Source organism: Anabrus simplex, chromosome 2 (genome assembly GCF_040414725.1).
Source record: "Anabrus simplex isolate iqAnaSimp1 chromosome 2, ASM4041472v1, whole genome shotgun sequence".
Lineage (NCBI taxonomy): Eukaryota > Metazoa > Arthropoda > Insecta > Orthoptera > Tettigoniidae > Anabrus > Anabrus simplex.
Genome location: NC_090266.1, coordinates 677129201 through 677147983, shown reverse-complemented (window position 1 = coordinate 677147983; position 18783 = coordinate 677129201). Strand labels below are relative to the sequence as shown.

Genomic DNA, 18783 nt, shown 5'->3' with positions numbered 1-18783 from the left:
ATATGGCTTTGTCATTTTATGATGACTATGGATCTCAGTACATCCAATCAAACCTAGCAAGATTTAAAATAAGAATTACGAACTATAAAATGTGAAGAAAAGGTCAATCTTCAAGTAAATATACATCAAAGAAATATGTTACATTTGCAAAAAGAAAAAAAAGAAAAGCACAGTGAAACAAACAGGGGTTTAGAGAATTTAAATTGTTATTACATATTCAGAGTGTTAGAAACTTTATCATTCCCAGTCCTTATTATGAAACATGATTATTGGTGAGTACAAATCTTCTACTAGTAAAGTTAGATGAAAACCTGAAAATATTCCTATTGTATAATCTATGATTTTTCTACTATGATATGGAGTTATTGCACAGTAAAGCTTTAAACTTGTGCACCAGTCGATTAAAATCTGCTCTCTAAATATGACCTTTTAAATATGAGATGAATGGGTTGTTACAATATCTATTTTAATCTAGTTCATTGACAGGTATTGTCTTACAGACTGAAGGGCAACTACCCTGTTTATATACAAGAACGTGAATGAATTTGAGTTACGCACGTGTGTAAGAATGTTAACAAATTTTAGTCAAATTTAGCCCAAAGGCTGGTTTGATCCCTAAGAGGTATATCATCACAACTTTCGCAGGTGGCCTTGGTGTCACTGAAAAGTCATACACGGAAAATTAGGAGTGAAGTAGTTTCCTATTACTTTCCTCACCAAGCCAGAAAGATTCTGTGAACGAGCTCAATAGCTACAATCGCTTAAGCGCGGCCAGTATCTAGTATTCGGGAGATAGTGGGTTCGAACCTCACTGTTGGCAGCCCTAAAGATGGTTTTCCGTGGTTTCCCATTTTCACACCAGCGAATGCTGAGGCTGTACCTTAATTAAGGCCACGGCCGCTTCCTTCCCACTCCTAACCCTGTCCTGTCCCATCGTCGCCATAAGACCTATCTGTGTCGGTGCTACATATTTTGCCAAGCCCACCGAAATGCATTCACCAACTGCCAGTCTAAGCAACATTTTCATATCTTTGATCATGAGGTTGGCTGCAGAAGTTGTATCACTATTGTTCATACCTCTGCTACTTTCAGGTTATCAAAGCTGAGAAGAAGACTGATAAATGAACATAATGAAGTCCGTACCTGAAGACCTAGTGTACTCTGAACTTTTTTTTTAGAGGTGAATTTGGGCAAGAAGATGGTTTATTGTTGGTATTTTCATATACTGTCAGCAGTATTGTTGGTGTGCTGTTTTTTGAAGTCTCAGTTCTCCTCACTACTACATCTGATTGTGCTTCCACTTCCTTGACCCAGGCTCTTCACTTTTCCCATTTGTCAAACATTGGCCAATCGGAAGAGAACAGTTCCCAATCAGAATGGGTGCAAGTAGAAGTGTTGAATACATTGGTAGTGGCTAAGGGGTGGAGAAGTTAACGTTCAAATAGTTCATTTATTTCACTGGTGATCTTGATTTCAGTTTGAATAACTTTAATTCTGTTGTCATTTGCACATCCTTGGATTCTTTTTCTACATTCATATTTTGAACATATTTATTGTGGAACTTGAATTGATTTAATGTAAAATCAGTATTACTCAAGATAACTTGGGAAATATGTTTGTAGCAATGTGTATGGTGGACTTTTGAGATTGAGTTATATAGTTTCTAGCTACAGGTAGTAAACTACAATAGAAGCCTCATCATAAGACCTCCCTGAAGAAGAGTAAAAAGCCAGTAATCTAACTGTGACTGTCATTATAGCAAAGACATTTTTTTTTAATGATTAAAGAAAGAAAAACATAGGTCTAATTTTTTAAAAGGAACATGAGTATAACCATTTTGAATAAACTGTTAGATTTGTTACAGAGTTACACAAGTTTTAATAAGAGGGCTTATATTAGTAAGCAAATTATAGCCTTCAGTTGTACACTGCTCAAAAAAAAAAAAAAAATGGTCACTATTTTATATGTTCATGTCTCCATGATACACGTATTATAATGAAAACAAATCTTCTTTGCAACAATTAAGATTTGAAATTAAAAGTGTTCTTTAGACACTAATATACATGAAATCATTGCACAACATATCACAAAGTTGTCTCTGGTTATACGTCAGTATGGGTACGTTATAACTAAGCATCTTAATAAGGAATATTCCCACCCCTTGCATGGATAACAGCTTCACAACCCGTTCTCATGCTTCTGCAAGTTCATTTGAGGCAGGTGACCCCACTCTTCAAAAAGGTCTTCTTCAAGGGCTTATAGTGTTTCGGATGGTGGGTTTCTCATTTGGATGTATTGCTGCAGTTGGTCTCAGACTTGTTCGATCGGTTTCAAGTCAGGCCTTCTGGATAGTCGCTCCATTTCTTGCTCATGGTGCTCTTGCAGGAATTGGTGGCGGTTCGTGCTTTTGGGCTAAAAAATAATTTCTCAACTCCTGTAAACAATAGGACAATAATTTTACTTCAACAGTTCCAAAAAGGTTTAAGTGTTATGCATGCAAAGTTTCTTGGGTCTGGGTTGAATATTTTCTCAGAAAAAGGTACATCAGTTGAGGGAATTTTTAACAATATTTAAAAAATATATTATTTGCCCTGCCGCCTTTTCAGAAACGCTTAACGTAATTTCATTCTGTAACTGATTACATAAAGATATGGACAGATGTAGCAAAGTCGAACTTTTGGTGGTGTGCTGTTCATTTATACAATGGTATATTTATTATTTTGTCTGTCAACATTTTTCTTTTCTATTTTCAAGGAAATGGCAAAAACTTTCAGATCATGACTGCTGTCAAGCTAGCATGATGTTTTCTCTTTAGCCTTGAGGCGCTTGGGCTGTTCGAGGAGAACCCTCAGTAGGTTCCTGGAGTTAGCAAGTGTGCGGGATGTGGGAGGAGCCTGCAAGGACGATATGGCCTTCTCAGGGGAGGGTAGAATGCAGGTGGGTGTAAGGGCTGCCCGGCGGAGCCCACAGCAACATTGCCAACCCCTTTACAATGTACTCAGGCATTTTCGCCCATGTCTTGCATTAATTGTTAGAGATTAATTCCAAAAGCTTTTACAAAACAAAGAATTCCATTATACTGACTATTTAAACAATTTGGTTCTATAAAAAAGGTGACAGTATTATTTGTAGGCTGGTCAAATTATTAAATATGTCTTCATGCTCTGAGATTTGAGCAAGGCGAGAGAAATTTGGGCGTGCACTGTTTATTTTTGTGAATGTAATTATAGTTTTTGATTAGTGAAACAGTGCAGTGCCATACTAGTTGTGATTGCAGTAGCCGTTAGCCTGTTAATGTGTATGCATAAATGCCATTGTAGTGTAGTAAATTAATTGTCATGCAAGCAGATTTCTTTTCAGTCATTGTCTTTGGATTATTATTATTATTATTATTATTATTATTATTATTATTATTATTATTATTATTTCATCTTCATATCGTGGTGTTGGTCACTGAAAACTGGACCGATGAGTAGGGGGAAGAGATGGTGGCACAGCCCTGTGAGGAATCACATGTGGCAATAAGATGTCTTTGATGTATCATCGAGCAGTTAAGGATCCATTGCGAATGATTCGGTTTCCATGTCAGGACTTATGTCTGCTCATACCAGAACAGATCAATCTCAATAAGAAGCGGTAGATTATACAGCTGTTGGATGAAGTCGCACCTTGCGTCTCCTCCATACTTGAAAGTTAGAAACTTCATTTTGTTCCGTATTGAACTGGGATTATAGTAAAATGAAAATGTTAAAGGTCCACCTCTTCAATACCATGAATGTTTATTGATGTGAATATATATCACATAACGTTTAGAGAAGGTTGGTACTAGTTTCGACGCTCATTGCACGTCATCATCAGCCAACAAATCAATTGAGCAAAATGCAACTTATCGAATAGCAATATATAACACATGATAGTACCTACAAGACAAATGTTAAACTATGACTAGTTGAAATATAAAACACATGACAGCAAATACAAGGATTAATATTGAAAGCTAAATAGTGAAAAGTTAAAACAATGAAAGCAAAACAGAGAAGGTAACAATAGTTAGGGTATGATACACGAGAAAGTAGTCCAGCTTTCAACATTAATCCTTGTATTTCCTGTCATGTGTTTTATATTTCAACTAGTCATAGTTTAACATTTGTCTTGTAGGTGCTATCATGTGCTATATATTGATATTTGATAAGTTGCATTTTGCTCAATTGATTTGTTGGCTGATGATGACGCGCAATGAGCGTCAAAACTAGTACCAACCTTCTCTAAAAGTTATGTGATATATATTCATATCAATAAACATTCATGGTATTGAAAAGGTGGACCTTCAACATTTTCATTTTACTATCCTCCATACTTGCAGATGCTGCCAGTGCAGACGATTTCTTGCAAACTGCAGTCTCCTGCCACGATGTTGTTTGTCTAGTGCAGGTATTTAAGCAGCTCATTATGATCTTAATTTGGCCTATCAAAGCCCAATTCTGACTATTGGTCACCAACTCTCATTCCATAAACCTACTGTGTAGTGCTTGTACTGTAACTTGGTGGTTTTGGAGAGCTTATAGTCACACAAAACAATCCTTCTGTGGGGTTGTTTCCCATCGGCAGCCCATGCCAGTCTCCTGGAAATGTTTCCATAGTTACCAAATCTTATTCTGAGCAACCGCTAGTTCTGGCTACATACCTGGGAAAGTAACCTCTTGAAGCAGTGGTACAAGCATGGCTTCATTTGAAAACTTTCCCTGTTGCTTACCTTGCTGAGCATGATCTGTCAGTGTACTTGACTTGTAAACACAACACTATCCTCTGTGGGCAGGGGACGCAGACAAAGAATACACCCATGATATCTCCTGCCTGTCATAAGAGGCGAGTGAAAGGGGCGTGGAATTGGAACCATGAGATTACTTGTGATTAGTACCATTAAGTGAGGAACAAGATGGGACGGCGTTACTTGCGATTAGTACCATTATGTGAGGAACCCTATGGGTCTGGGCGTTGCCTGTGATTAGTACCATCGTGTGCATTTCGCCGAGGCCGGGGAGAGAGCACGTGGCATCATGGACTGGCGTTTTCTGCAAGAGGTGCTTCCGTGCGCCGCGCTGAATTGCGTTGGTTCCCTTGTATTCAGAACTGGTCTGTTACCTACGAGTAGTGCCGCTGTATGAGGAGCACCGTGGGTTTGTGTTGCCTGTGAGTAGTGCCTTTATAGGAGGAACACCATGGTTTTGTTTTACCAGTAATTAGTACAGTTCAGAGGGGTCAGTGACTTGGATTTTGGACCGCTTTGGACAAGCATCATTTCAGAATATGAGGCATTGTGAATTGGATCCATGGATTGTTTTGGATTCATGGTCATTTTTTTCATCATCATTCGTTTTAGATTTTAGTTAGTGGATACAATTTTGAAGTTTTAATTATTTGGCCATTTCGTTGCACCTTGTACCATCAGGGACCTAGGCCCTTTAAGCAACAAATATCATCATCAAACACAACACTCTACACAGACCAACCTTCGCACACACTTTGAATTGAGACACTTACATTTTCAATTGACACTGATGACTTCCAAACATCCAGATGACAGTGGAACCATATATTATGTAAACAGGACATGTTATTGCCGCAATAGTCCTATCCCCATCCTATTATGCATTCGTACAATTTAGTTAGGAACATCTAAAGATGTGACCTGTTTTTTTTTGAGCAGTGTATTAATATTCATCTGTTAGTTTGGTCATAATGAAGCATTTTGGAAAATGTGCTGTGTAGCCTGTTGTATGGAAGCAAAGGGACTATATATGAACTTGGAAGGAAACTGCTAGGGTTGGCTGAGCAGATTTTTATGATATTACAGGCAACGTATCCTTTGCTTGCTTTTTCAGTGAAAGGTATTGAGAAAGAACAATTTGAAATATTCTGTTAATGTATTTCAGTGTATATTCCATGAAAAAGTTGTAAATATTTTCTTCTGATGTGTAATGTGGACATTTGACATATTTTGTTAGCAAAACTGTTTTTATTCTCATTTGAAAGTTATGTAGACATTATAGTATGAGAATTTGGTTTTATTTTATATACATTAAATATGCTATAACATGAGCTTGAATTGCTTGCAGCAGGGCCAGAATGGCCCATGAATGGCCTGACTCTGACTCATATGCCTGATGTGCTTCCTCCAGTACATTCATCAGAAGACTGGCAAGCTGCTTTTGGATTTTCGGATTCAACTAGTGCAGACTGTTTACAACAAGGGAATAGTCCTGGCCGTCAGGTAGTACCAGAAGACTCTCCCTCATCTGTGACTGGATATGATACAACTAAAGACAGTGAAGAAAATGAAACTATAATTTTTGAATCTCATAATAGCCAACAAATTGCACTTCAAGGACCAATACCAGTACAAGGTTTCATTAGTCAAAGTAGTCATTCCACATCTTTGGAAAGCATAACATCGAACATTGTACAAAGTTCTCCTGAAGTTTTTAGAGTAAATGATGTGGAACATTTGAATCAAAAAATAAGCAATTTCACTTTGGAAGATATACCTCCAAGTACAGATAATGATTGTCCTAGTTCTAGCTCTGTGGCTCTGCACCCTGCTGTGTGTACTGAAAATTCCATTGCAGTTTCACCAACCTCTGGTCATATGTATCCCAGTAATCACCCTGCAGCATTTGTACCAGAGCAACCTGTCTTTATGGTCAATCAGCATCATTTTTTGTCTTCAGCTACACCTAGTAGTCAGCCTCATCTTGTGCACAGTGGTATTCTTCCAACTCAAGTAGAATATCTCAGACAACAAGGCCAAGTGCAAAATTCTCAGCAGCAACAGATTCCTTTACAAATACTTAACCAGAGTATACTCGACAGTACGAATTTCAGTAGACGCATAGTGGACGAAAGTAGCAGTTTTTTAACATCAGGCGATTGTGGAAGTGTTGTGACCTCGGTTAGTAATGTAAGAAATGTTGCCAATCTTCCAAACGGTACAGATGTAGATCTAGTGGAAGAAGAGGAAAATTATCCCGTTACAGATGACGAAAAGTTTTCTAATTATACTAGCATAGAGCAGCAAAAAAGTGCCGTAGACAATTCTTCAGATGATTATTTCGAATTTGACCGTGATAGTGAAATTGGTGAACAAGAGGAAAGTGAGGACCTCAGCAGTATTAAAGATTTAAACACGCGTTTAACAGACGATGACTTAGGGTTTGATCCTTTCCATGAAACTCAAAAGGCTCTTGCAGAAATGATGGAAAAGGAGAATATGATGCAGATGCTCCGAGGTCAGCAAAATCATATTCCACATCCTACACACATCAACCATCTACATCACCAGTACCAGCAGCACATCAGCCATCATCCAGGCCAGTTCAACTATGCTGTATCATCTAGCCAAATTCCCATTAGCAGTGGTAACAGCAGTAGCAGCAGCAGTACTAGCAGCAGCAGTAGTAGCAATAGCAGCAAGGTGGTGTCAGGATATAGTGCCTCTCAGCATTCCCTCCTCGCTCAACAAGGCAACCACAGGTATGTTCTGCCTCCATGTATTTAAGTTTTCTTGATTATGTAATCTTATATGTTTCCATAATACGCATGGGACAAATTCGTTTTTAGGTGGCATGAGAGTGTTTCCCCCCTTTTGTTTTCATTTTTGATAATACAACAGCAACAATTTTGGATCTCTGTACTTGAACCCCTTCATTTTAGTTTTTTCCAGAAAACTATGGAAAGAATTGTCAGAATTATGATGCAATGCTGCAGGGGTTTTTTAGTAATTTTTATGATCAAGTAGATATTACATATTTTACTGATAAGTAAAATCATACTTTTCATAAATATCTGGGGAATGCTGAGTTGCTGATTAAAAATAAAAGCATTGACTTTTCTGTTTTAAGTTCTATCAAATCTTTAACATTAGACTTCTTAAGTCCCACAGTTCTTATAGTTACTTGGTTATAAGATGTTTGCTGAGAACAATCTTGTAGGCAAAAGGCAAGAGTATGTAAATTGTTGGCACAGCCTGTCATACATTTTTACCTTGCTAGCTAAGATAATCATGAATATTGTGACAAACAAGATGTGTTAAGAAAGAATTGACATCCCAGCATCGAGGAACAGTTAAACATGGTGAGAGTATTGAAAGGTTTGTTGTAACAATTATATAGGCTGATGGTCAAGAGATTCAAGTTCATTGCTGAATTTTAGAGGCTTAAGTTTGAGATAATATTTGCCATCTTGATTTCAAGGGAATTTTTCCAGGCGGAAGATGTCTTCTGCCAACAATTTCTTATTATTATTATTCTTGTTCTTCTTCACCGTGGTGGTGGTGGTTGTGCAAACTGTTTGTTGCACATATAGTCATGGTTCATTTTTCTGGCCAGACGCCAACCCAGTATGGAGAAATGTATTCCCTTTTGCATGTTTACATGGTGGTTGGTAGTATGAGAATATAGGAAGAAGTGCATATCAAGACGAATACAAATTCCCAGTCCCTAAGACAGAAGAATTAACCAAATGAGGCTAAAATCCTTGATCCAACTGGGAATCGGATCTGGGACCCTCTGCAATATTGACCATGGAATCAAGGAGCTGGACAACTATTTCTTAGACTGTCCTTCCATATGTACGAAGAGTTCTAGGTAAATTACCAATGAAAGCATTTGAATTGCATGTGCCAACTTCACCGTCCATGTTGTATAGAATTTCTCGTTGGGAAAACTTCCCTTGTGTTATAATAAACTGCCTAATTTGTCCACTTCCAGATTATACAAATGAGGATATCAGACTACAATTCACATTGTTTCACCTGTTGATGCAATTTTCTCAGAGTTATTGGTAGTTACAACAAACCGATGTTCATACACCATGTCAAATGAGTCTGTTCTGGAGAGAAGTCTGGAGATCTTGCCAGCGAGGGATGTTCTTCTACATCTTGAATCTTGAGTGTCTGCTGTTGAAACTAGTCACTCTTCTGTGGTAGGATAGTTGGAACATTATTCTGATTATACATTTTGCCTGTCAATATTCCCTTCACTAACACCAAAGGAGAGTTATAGAGATGTAACTTCACCTTCTCACGTTATATATGAAATTTGGCAGTGTTACAGACAAAATCGGAACCCCCCCAGTAAAAATGGCTTTTGCTTGCTTGAAGACAGAACCTGCTCGGTCTTTGAACATTCAAAATTGCTATTCGATCCTCCAGATCACATGCGGCCATTCAGGTTATCATAAATTTCTCACTTTCTGCGTGTCATCTCAAATTATCATAATTGAACAAAAGTAATGGTGCATGTCTCTGTGCTAATTTACATAAGGTGCTCCAGTGCATTTTAACTGTACCTAGATCTAAATTTTAAGGGTTTTGTAAGCTAACTTACTGTCAATACAGTTTGCTTATTTATTTGGGACTCTTTCTTTCCTGTACATACTGTTCCATGTCTATATCAGTTCTTGTTTGTAGCCATTTCGTATGTATACCTTCTTTTTACATGTATAAACTTTCCAGATGTATCTTTCCACCAAGATGCAAGGTTTCTTTATTTTTCTCCCCCCTCCTGTTTACACGGTTTTTACAAGATATTTCCCTAAACATTTCTACTGCAGCCTGTAGATCATCAGTTCTCTTTCCATATCCTTAACTTGCTTTCTGCGTGTTTTCTATGGAACTTTTCGCTGATTATATCCATGTACTTTTTAACTTATCTCTCTGTGGACCTACTTCACTTTCTCTATCCTAGGTTTATTCACTGCAGATCAGATATTGGTCAGCATCATTGAAAAATCTCCACGTTACCTATACATTCATTACAGATCTCCTGAATTCAAATCTGTTATGGATCTGGCACTCCAACCCTTCAATATATAGCAGTAGTTGAGCACTTCACCAATGGAAACCCCTCCTGCAACAAGCCAAGCAGGCAGCAAAGGAGGCTGGGTATGGAATGGTATGGTTCGAAGAGGAAGAATTTTAGTTAAGAGAAACATATTCTCAAATATAGTAGTTACCGAGTGAGTTGGCCATTCAGATAGGGGTGGATAGCAGCTGTGAGCTTGCATTAAGAAGATAGTGGGTTCAAACCCCACTGTCGGCAGTCCTGAAGATGGTTTTCCGTGGTTTCCTATTTTCACATCAGGCTGTACCTTAAGCCCACAGCCGCTTACGTTCCACTCTGAGCCCTTTCCTATCCCATTGTTGCCATAAATAAGAGCTATCTGTGTTGGTGCAATGTAAAGCAACTTGATAAAAATATATGATAAATGTAGTAGTTAAAACAAAGTCACTCCTGAAAGTAGCCTGAATAAGCTGACTGCACAAATTAGGACTTACATGCCACTTGTATACCTATAGCTGGGGCTGTACCTTAATTAAGGCCACAGCCACTTCCTTCCAACTCCTAGGCCTTTCCTATCCCATTGTCACCATAAGACCTATCTGTTTTGGTGCTGCATAAAGCCACTATCAAAAAAAAAAATGTATACCTGTATAACCAACTGATAGACTTAAATCGCCTGGGAAAATGTTAGTAATTTAATCTGTAATTTATATTAAACAGTTATTGCATATGATAGGCACCAAGCTAGTTGGCTGCATGGTTCAGGTCACATAGCTGTGAGCTTACATTCAGGAGATGGTGGGCTCGAGCCACACTGTTGATCATAGTCATAAGACCTGTCGGAGTCTGTCCAACATAAGAACAATAGCACAAAAAAAAGAAAGAGGCTATGTAATAAACAATTTACATATTTTCATGTTAACATAAGATCATTAAAAAAATTTGCACCCATTTATAGTAGTAACTGGAAATGGAATTGGATACTGTATTGCCATCGTCCTGAGTGTATTATCAACCTTGAAGAATGCAGTTTCTTTGATATAACCCTTTCTGAAAAATGGACTTGGAGGGGGAATTGAAAGGGAGGAGAGGTGGTGATAGTCTTCAACGGTGCATTAAAATGTCATCAGCTGTGACATACCTGAGCACAGTAGGCTTGAAAATGTAATATATGTATAGGTGAGTAGCCATAAATAGAAGTTGGGAAGCGGTTGAGTAAAGGTAATCAAATTACTTAAAATGAATACTGTTTTAGTAATTTTTATTTGTTATCATTACAAAATGTAATTTACTTCTTGAAACAAAATTTACTTCTTTAAATAGAGATCTAGAGATCGTTCAGTTAGCTGATAAGGGACCAATGGTTGACATGCTAGAAAATTTACATATTCATTTTGACAAAAGAAAAAATCCAAACACCAAACTTAACACATTTTGGAAAAGCCTAATATTTTGACAAGACAATAACTAAGTGAAGTAAACCAGTTCCACCTAATAGATACAATATATTTTTTTGCCTTGGGTAAATTTACAGTTCAGTAGTACATGTTTCATTTAGAGACATAATTAAAGGGTTCATGTTTGTAGGTTACTGTAGTCATGTCCTAGTTCGTGAACCATGGGCAACGGCTGAGTGGCCTAGTAAGTGGTCCTGAGAGTCGGGATACCAGTTGCTATGGAATGGGAGTGGGCATCTCGGACATATTCTGAGTCATGGCCCACCTTGTGCTCAGGCGGCTAGGACTATACAATTCACCGGTGGTCCATAACCCGTTACAGGAGAGATCCTCACTTGGACTAGGTGCAAGTAGGGTAGCATCCTGCTTCATGCATTTACCGAGCTCAGAACATTTTAAGCAAGCCTCGGACCTATGGGAGTAATGGAGTCCCACTCCCATTTGACAGGCGAGGGACTCCTTGGAAACAACTTGGCGAACGAAATGGAATTTGATGGGGAGCTATCAATATTAATGGGGCTTATGGAAGAAAGAAAGTTGAACTGGCTGAGTAAGCGAAGAGGATGCATCTGGATGTGCTAGAAGTAAGTGATATTCGGGTAAGGGGAGATAATGAGGAAGAGATAGGAGATTATAAAGTGTACTTGTCGGGTGTTAGAAAGGGAAGGGCAGGGTCTGGGGTAGGGCTCTTTATCAGGAATACCATTTCACGCAACATAGTTTCTGTTAGGTACGTAAATGAGCGAATGATGTGGGTAGATTTGTCAGTTGGAGGAATTAGGACTAGAATTGTCTCCGTGTATTCACCATGTGAGGGTGCAGATGAGGATGAAGTTGACAAGTTTTATGAAGCATTGAGTGACATTGTGGTCAGGGTCAACAGCAAGAATAGAATAGTGCTAATGGGCGATTTCAATGCGAGAGTTGGGAATAGAACTGAAGGATAAGAAAGGGCGATTGGTAAATGTGGGGAAGATATGGAAGCTAATGGGAATGGGAAGCGTTTGCTGGACTTCTGTGCTAGTATGGGTTTAGCTGTTATGAATACATTCTTCAAGCATAAGGCTATTCACCGATACACATGGGAGGCTAGGGGTAGCAGATCCATAATTGTCTATATCTTAACTGACTTCGAATTCAGGAAATCTGTTAGGAATGTACGAGTTTTTTGCGGATTTTTCGATGATGCAGACCACTATCTGATCTGTAGTGAACTAAGTATCTCTAGACCTAGGGTAGAGAAAGTGATATCTGTCTGCAAACGAATAAGGGTAGAAAATCTCCAGGACGAGGAAATTAGACAGAAGTACATGGATGTGATCAGTGAGAAGTTTCGAACAGTAGACAGTAAGGAGGTTAAGGATATAGAAAGTGAATGGGTGGCATACAGGCATGCTGTAGTAGAAACAACAAGGGAATGCCTAGGAACAACTGTGTGTAAAGATGGGAAAAGGCGAACATCTTGGTGGAATGATGAAGTGAGAGCAGCCTGTAAACGTAAAAAGAAGGCTTATCAGAAATGGGTCCAAACAAGAGCCATGGCAGACAGGGATTTGTACGTAGATGAAAGAAACAGAGCAAAACAAATAGTTGTTGAATCCAAAAAGAAGTCGTGGGAAGATTTTTGTAATAACCTGGAAAGGCTAGGTCAAGCAGCAGGGAAACCTTTCTGGACAGTAGTAAAGAATCTTAGGAAGGGGGGGAAAAAGGAAATGAACAGTGTTTTGAGTAATTCAGGTGAACTTATAATAGATCCCAGGGAATCACTAGAAAGGTGGAGGGAATATTTTGAACATCTCAATGTAAAATAAAATCATCCAGGTGGTGTTGCAAACAGCCAAGCTCATGGGGAGGAGGAAAATAATGTTAGTGAAATTATGCTTGAGGAAGTGGAAAGGATGGTAATAAAACTCTATTGTCATAAGGCAGCAGGAATAGATAAAATTAGACCTGAAATGGTGAAGTATAGTGGGAAGGCAGGGATGAAATGGCTTCAAAGAGTAGTAGCGTGGGGTGTTGGTAAGGTACCTTCAGATTGGACAAAAACAGTAATTGCACCTATCTATAAGCAAGGGAACAGGAAGGATTGCAACAACTATCGAGGTATCTCATTGATTAGTTTACCAGGTAAAGTATTCACTGGCATCTTGGAAGGGAGGGTGCGATCAGTCGTTGAGAGGAAGTTGGATGAAAACCAGTGTGATTTCAGACCACAGAGAGGCTGTAAGGATCAGATTTTCAGTATGCGCCAGGTGATTGAAAAATGCTACGAGAGGAATAGGCAGTTGTGTTTATGTTTCGTAGATCTAGAGAAAGCATTTGACAGGGTACCGAGGGAAAAGATGTTCACTATACTGGGGGACTATGGAATTAAAGGTAGATTATTAAAATCAATCATAGGCATTTATGTTGACAATTGGGCTTCAGTGAGAATTGATGGTTGAATGAGTTTTTGGTTCAGGGTACTTACAGGGGTTAGACAAGGCTGCAATCTTTCACCTTTGCTGTTCGTAGTTTACATGGATCATCTGCTGAAAGGTATAAAATGGCAGGGAGGGATTCAATTAGGTGGAAATGTAGTAAGCAGTCTGGCCTATGCTGACGACTTGGTCTTAATGGCAGATTGTGCCGAAATCCTGCAGTCTAATATCTTGTAACTTAAAAATAGGTGCAATGAGTATGGTATGAAAATTAGCCTCTCGAAGACTAAATTGATGTCAGTAGGTAAGAAATTCAACAGAATTGAATGTCAGATTGGTGATACAAAGCTAGAACAGGTCGATAGTTTGAAGTATTTATGTTGTGTGTTCTCCCAGGATGGTAATATAGTAAGTGAGATTGAATCAAGGTGTAGTAAAGCTAATGCAGTGAGCTCGCAGTTGCGATTAGCAGTATTCTGTAAGAAGGAAGTCAGCTCCCAGACGAAACTATCTTTACATCGGTCAGTTTTCAGAATGATTGTTGGTACAAACAGGTGGGAACAATGGCAGGATAGCACTCAGAATGAGGAGATAAAGGCTAATTTAGGAATGAACTCGATGGATGAAGCTGTACACATAAACCGGCTTCGGTGGTGGAGTCATGTGAGGCGAATGGAGGCGGATAGGTTACCTAGGAGAATAATGGACTCTGCTATGGAGGGTAAGAGAAGTAGAGGGAGACCAAGACGACGATGGTTAGACTCGGTTTCTAACGATTCAAAGATAATAGGTATAGAACTAAATTATGCCACAACACTAGTTGCAAATCGAGGATTGTGGCGACATTTAGTAAATTCTCAGAGGCTTGCAGACTGAACGCTGAAAGGCATAACAGTCTATAATGATTATGTATGTATGTATGTATGTATGTATGTATGTATGTATGTATGTATGTATGTATTAAAGGGTATAAAAACATACTCTTCTCATATTAATCTTAAAACATTCACAACACCACAGAATCTTCGACTTCGTTAAGCCTTGAAGGAGATTGTGGGGGGGGGGGGGGGGGGGGGTATGAAATTAACTATAACTAGTCTTAAGATTAAAATCTTATTGCCAGAAACACTTGTGATAACTTATCCAATTTTTTTTTTTTTAATGTAGTACTCATGTTAACGTACGATCTCAGATCTACTGAGAAAAAAATCAAACTATTCCAGCCTTCTTGTAGCTTCGTGTCTTGTTTAAGAGATTCTGAGTAATATACATATGAAGAAAACTGGTGATGTTTGCAGTGAAATTTGACACTTCATTAGAGAAAGAGTATGTGATGTGTTGCATTTGATTGTGCTTTTTAGGCAGTTAGTGGTTTGCAACTAGATCTGCAACTGGAAAAACGAGAATAGGAACGTAAGTGCATAATTTAGGCTGTGATAATTTTTTTTTTTAAACTGGGTTTAGATCTTTGTAGACTTACCGTAATATTGGAAGTATCACTCTTTCCTCACATTTCTCGGGAGTACTCTCCCATTCGTTGCTTCAGTTCTCTGCCTGGTGTTATACTGTTGTGTGTGATGTGGAACATATTTGCTAGTGCACCTAGGTAGGGGAAGGGGGCGTGTCTTCAACCTCCATATTGCTTGCTATTTTCTGAGGGGAGGGGGTTTCAATTCAGAATCAGGGGATCCAAGTTCGTGTATGGTATTATAGATTCATCAGTAGGGCTTTTAAGATCTCCCTTTCTAAACTTGAGTGAAAAAGCAACTTTTGTTTATTCATAAACAAGCTTTGTGATCACACCATCTGTCACCTCTGTTTCCTTATAGAGCTCACTCACCTAGTTTCATCAGCACCACGTCTAGAATATTTATAGTTCATTCATTATCTTATAAATTAATTCTGCATCAGCGTCAGCACTACCCTATCCAGGTCTGCACACCCTAAAAAATATTAAGTTGCCTATTATCTTCAGAGATAAGCCTTACACCTAGAATTTCATGTTTCTCGTACTTAGCTTTTTCGTTGCTTACAAGTTCCTCTTTCACTAGTATGAATACTCCCCATCCTATCAGTCCCATCCTGTCTCTGATAAACACTCCAGTTCCGTGTGAATATTTCTGTATCCATAATATCACTTCTTATCCTTCATTCGACTCCTATGATTATATCTGTTAAATTACTTCATTCTATTCCTTTCTTTACAATACTTTACAGTTTTCCATTAACAACTTTGTCATCCTCACTGGGCTTCTATCTTCATGTAATCTCATCACTGGTCCTTAGTCCAGCCATTTCGCTAGATGTACCTCTCTATAACTCTTTTAGGCAAACCCCATAACTAACACATACCATTGTTGTTTAAGTGAAAACCATTTGAGCATAGATCCCTATTTTCTACCCTCCCATTAGGATGTACAGCACTCACTCCCATTTCTCCATACACCCACTCCATAGTCTCATTTCAATCCCTGATCACCCTCCAGTCATTATCCCTTCTACACAGTATCCCACTGATAAGTCTCTGCTCCTTTAAACTTCTCCTGCTTTGTCATAACCAAATCCCATACATCCCCAGCTGTGTTCCTTCTTCCCTTACGTTGCTGGTACCAACATGGAAAATTACAGTCTTCTCCTTAACCTTATTCCTGGATAACACTACCCTGGTTCCTTTCCTCCACACAGTTTTCCCACATGCCTAACTATAGAGTCATCCTTGACCAGAGACATAACCCCATCCTCCTCGTTCAATCCCCTCCTGCCAGGCAGAGTTGCTCTGACGGTTGAGGTGCTCTTCTTCTGATCCCAACTTGGCAGGTTCGATCCTGGCTTAGTCCGATGGTATTTGGAGGTGCTCAAATACATCGGCCTTTTGTGGGTAGATGTACCGTCAACATACCTGCCAACTTTCCCGATTTAGGCGGGAGACTCCCGATTTTAGACAGTTTTTCACGCCTTCTGATTAATCTATTATTTCCCCCAATTTTAGCTTATTTTTTGGTTAACTTTAAACATTTGTTTTCAAATCCCACCATTTCAGCTTTGTACGCCAGTGGCCAGAAGTCCTTCGCTCATTGGTTTCTTTCAAATGAAATATCGAGGTTTATTAATATGAGAAATGCTTGCGAATGTGCGATGTGTATTGAAACCTGTATATCGCGACACGTATATCAATTGTCAATCTCAATTTAGTGTCATTTCAGAGATAGCGGCCAGTGAATTTTCTACAGATTTTAGGAGCCAGTTGAAGACAATTCTGGCAAATTTTAATTTATTACTTGATAAAAATAGCATTGCGTTTCACATGATCACGCGGGAATGTGGTGCAGTATATTAATCTATGCATTTGCTAAGTAATGACATCTGAGTGCTTCATTGATTCATACATGTGGAGCATAAGTTTTCGGAAGGTTTATCAGAAACCGATCATCTCGCTCACATACTTCCTGTGAGGGAATAGGGATGTGCAATTTTTTGCCTTGTAGCCTCGTATAGCAACAGTCGGGTTTTGAGACAATAAGCGTTATATTATTATTATTATTATTATTATTATTATTATTATTATTATTATTATTATTAATATTTAATATTTATTTTCATTAAATTTAGGGGTGGTAGATGGAAATGCCTCCATCCCCACATGTATGTATACATACTGCCATAGTACTCCTGTATTACACAAGACATGTAGAATAAGCAGTTTTGACCAATTTGATTTCTCCTGATTTTTCCCTGATTTTCATATTAAAATCTCTTGATTTTTGGTTTTGTCCCCCTGTGGGTGGGGGACGCAGATGAAGAATACACCCATGGTATCCCCTGCCTACCATAAGAGGCGACTAAAAGGGGCCCAAGGGGCTCTCAACTTGGGAGCGTGGGCTGGTGACCATGGGGCCCTTAGCTGAGATCTGGCATTGCTTCCACTTGTGCCAGGCTCCTAACTTTCATATATCCTGTCTGACCTCCCTTGGTCAACTCTTGTTCTTTTCCGATCCCAGCCGTATTAGAGCATTCGAGGCCTAGGGAGTCTTTCATTTTCACGCCCTTCATGGCCCTTGCCTTTCTTCGTCCGTTACTTCATTTTTCGAAGTGACGGATCCCTTCTTATTTCTTCCTTTTCCTCTGTCTACCCCCTGTGGGTGGGGGATGCAGACAAAGAATGCACCCACGGTATCCCCTGCTTGTCGTTAGAGGCGACTAAAAGGGGCGACCAAGGGATGATTGTATTAGAACCATGAAACTACTTTTGATTAGTACCTTCATGCGGGGAACACCATGGGTTGCCTGTACTTGCGAGTAGTACCACTATATTAGGTACGAAATAGGTTTGTGATTAGTAACAGCAGAGAGTGGTTCACTATGGGTTTCCAGTACCCGTGAGTCTTACCCTTGTGAGCAACACCACGGGTCTGTTCGTTGTCTGTGATTAGTGCCACTATATGAGCGGCACCGTAGGTCTGCGTTGCCTGTGCTTAGTACCCACTATGTGAGGAACACCACGGGAATACCGGCGCCCGTGATTAGTACACCTAGGTGAGGAACACCCATCGGTTTGCGTTGCCTATGTGTGGCGCCATTATGTGAGAAACACAATAGGTCTGCGTTACGTGTACGACGTCCACTACTTGTGAGTAGTACCATCATGTGTGGAACACTGTGAGTCCACACTACTTTTGATTAGTACCCCAACAAGACAAATACCATGGTTCTCCTTTACTAGCGATAAGTACCATTGTGCGGGGCCGTTGACCTGTATTTTGGACCCCTTTAGACAACAAGAATCCTCGATTCAGGATTGTGCTTTAGAAGTGGTCTCTTCGTCAGTAATACTATTTTTTATGGTAGTTGCTGGTGGGATGTAGTGTTTACAGTGCACTATGTCTTCTGGTATGCGCTAGAATAAATTTGTTACTTTCATTGACCTGTCTCAATCTCATCCTTGGCTTTGACAATATGGAAGTGACCGAGGTATGAGCATTGCCAGTAATGCCATTCCTTATGGAGCCAGTCCCTGTTATGAATGGTGTGAAAATATCGCTCATAGGGTCGGTTGGTGCATGCATTTCA

General features: G+C 39.2%; 1 protein-coding gene across 3 annotated transcripts in view; it reads left to right on the top strand.

The window, feature by feature from the left end:
- The window catches only part of LOC136864358 (uncharacterized), a 333471-nt gene that overhangs the window by 224498 nt on the left and 90190 nt on the right, over nucleotides 1-18783 (top strand). For 2 of the 3 annotated variants that reach the window (XM_067141257.2, XM_067141255.2), the window contains exon 10: nucleotides 6117-7530. In XM_067141257.2, coding sequence (XP_066997358.2) covers nucleotides 6117-7530 — 1414 coding nt within the window. The remainder of the gene's footprint in view (nucleotides 1-6116; nucleotides 7531-18783) is intronic. The other variant, XM_067141256.2, reaches the window with a different exon arrangement.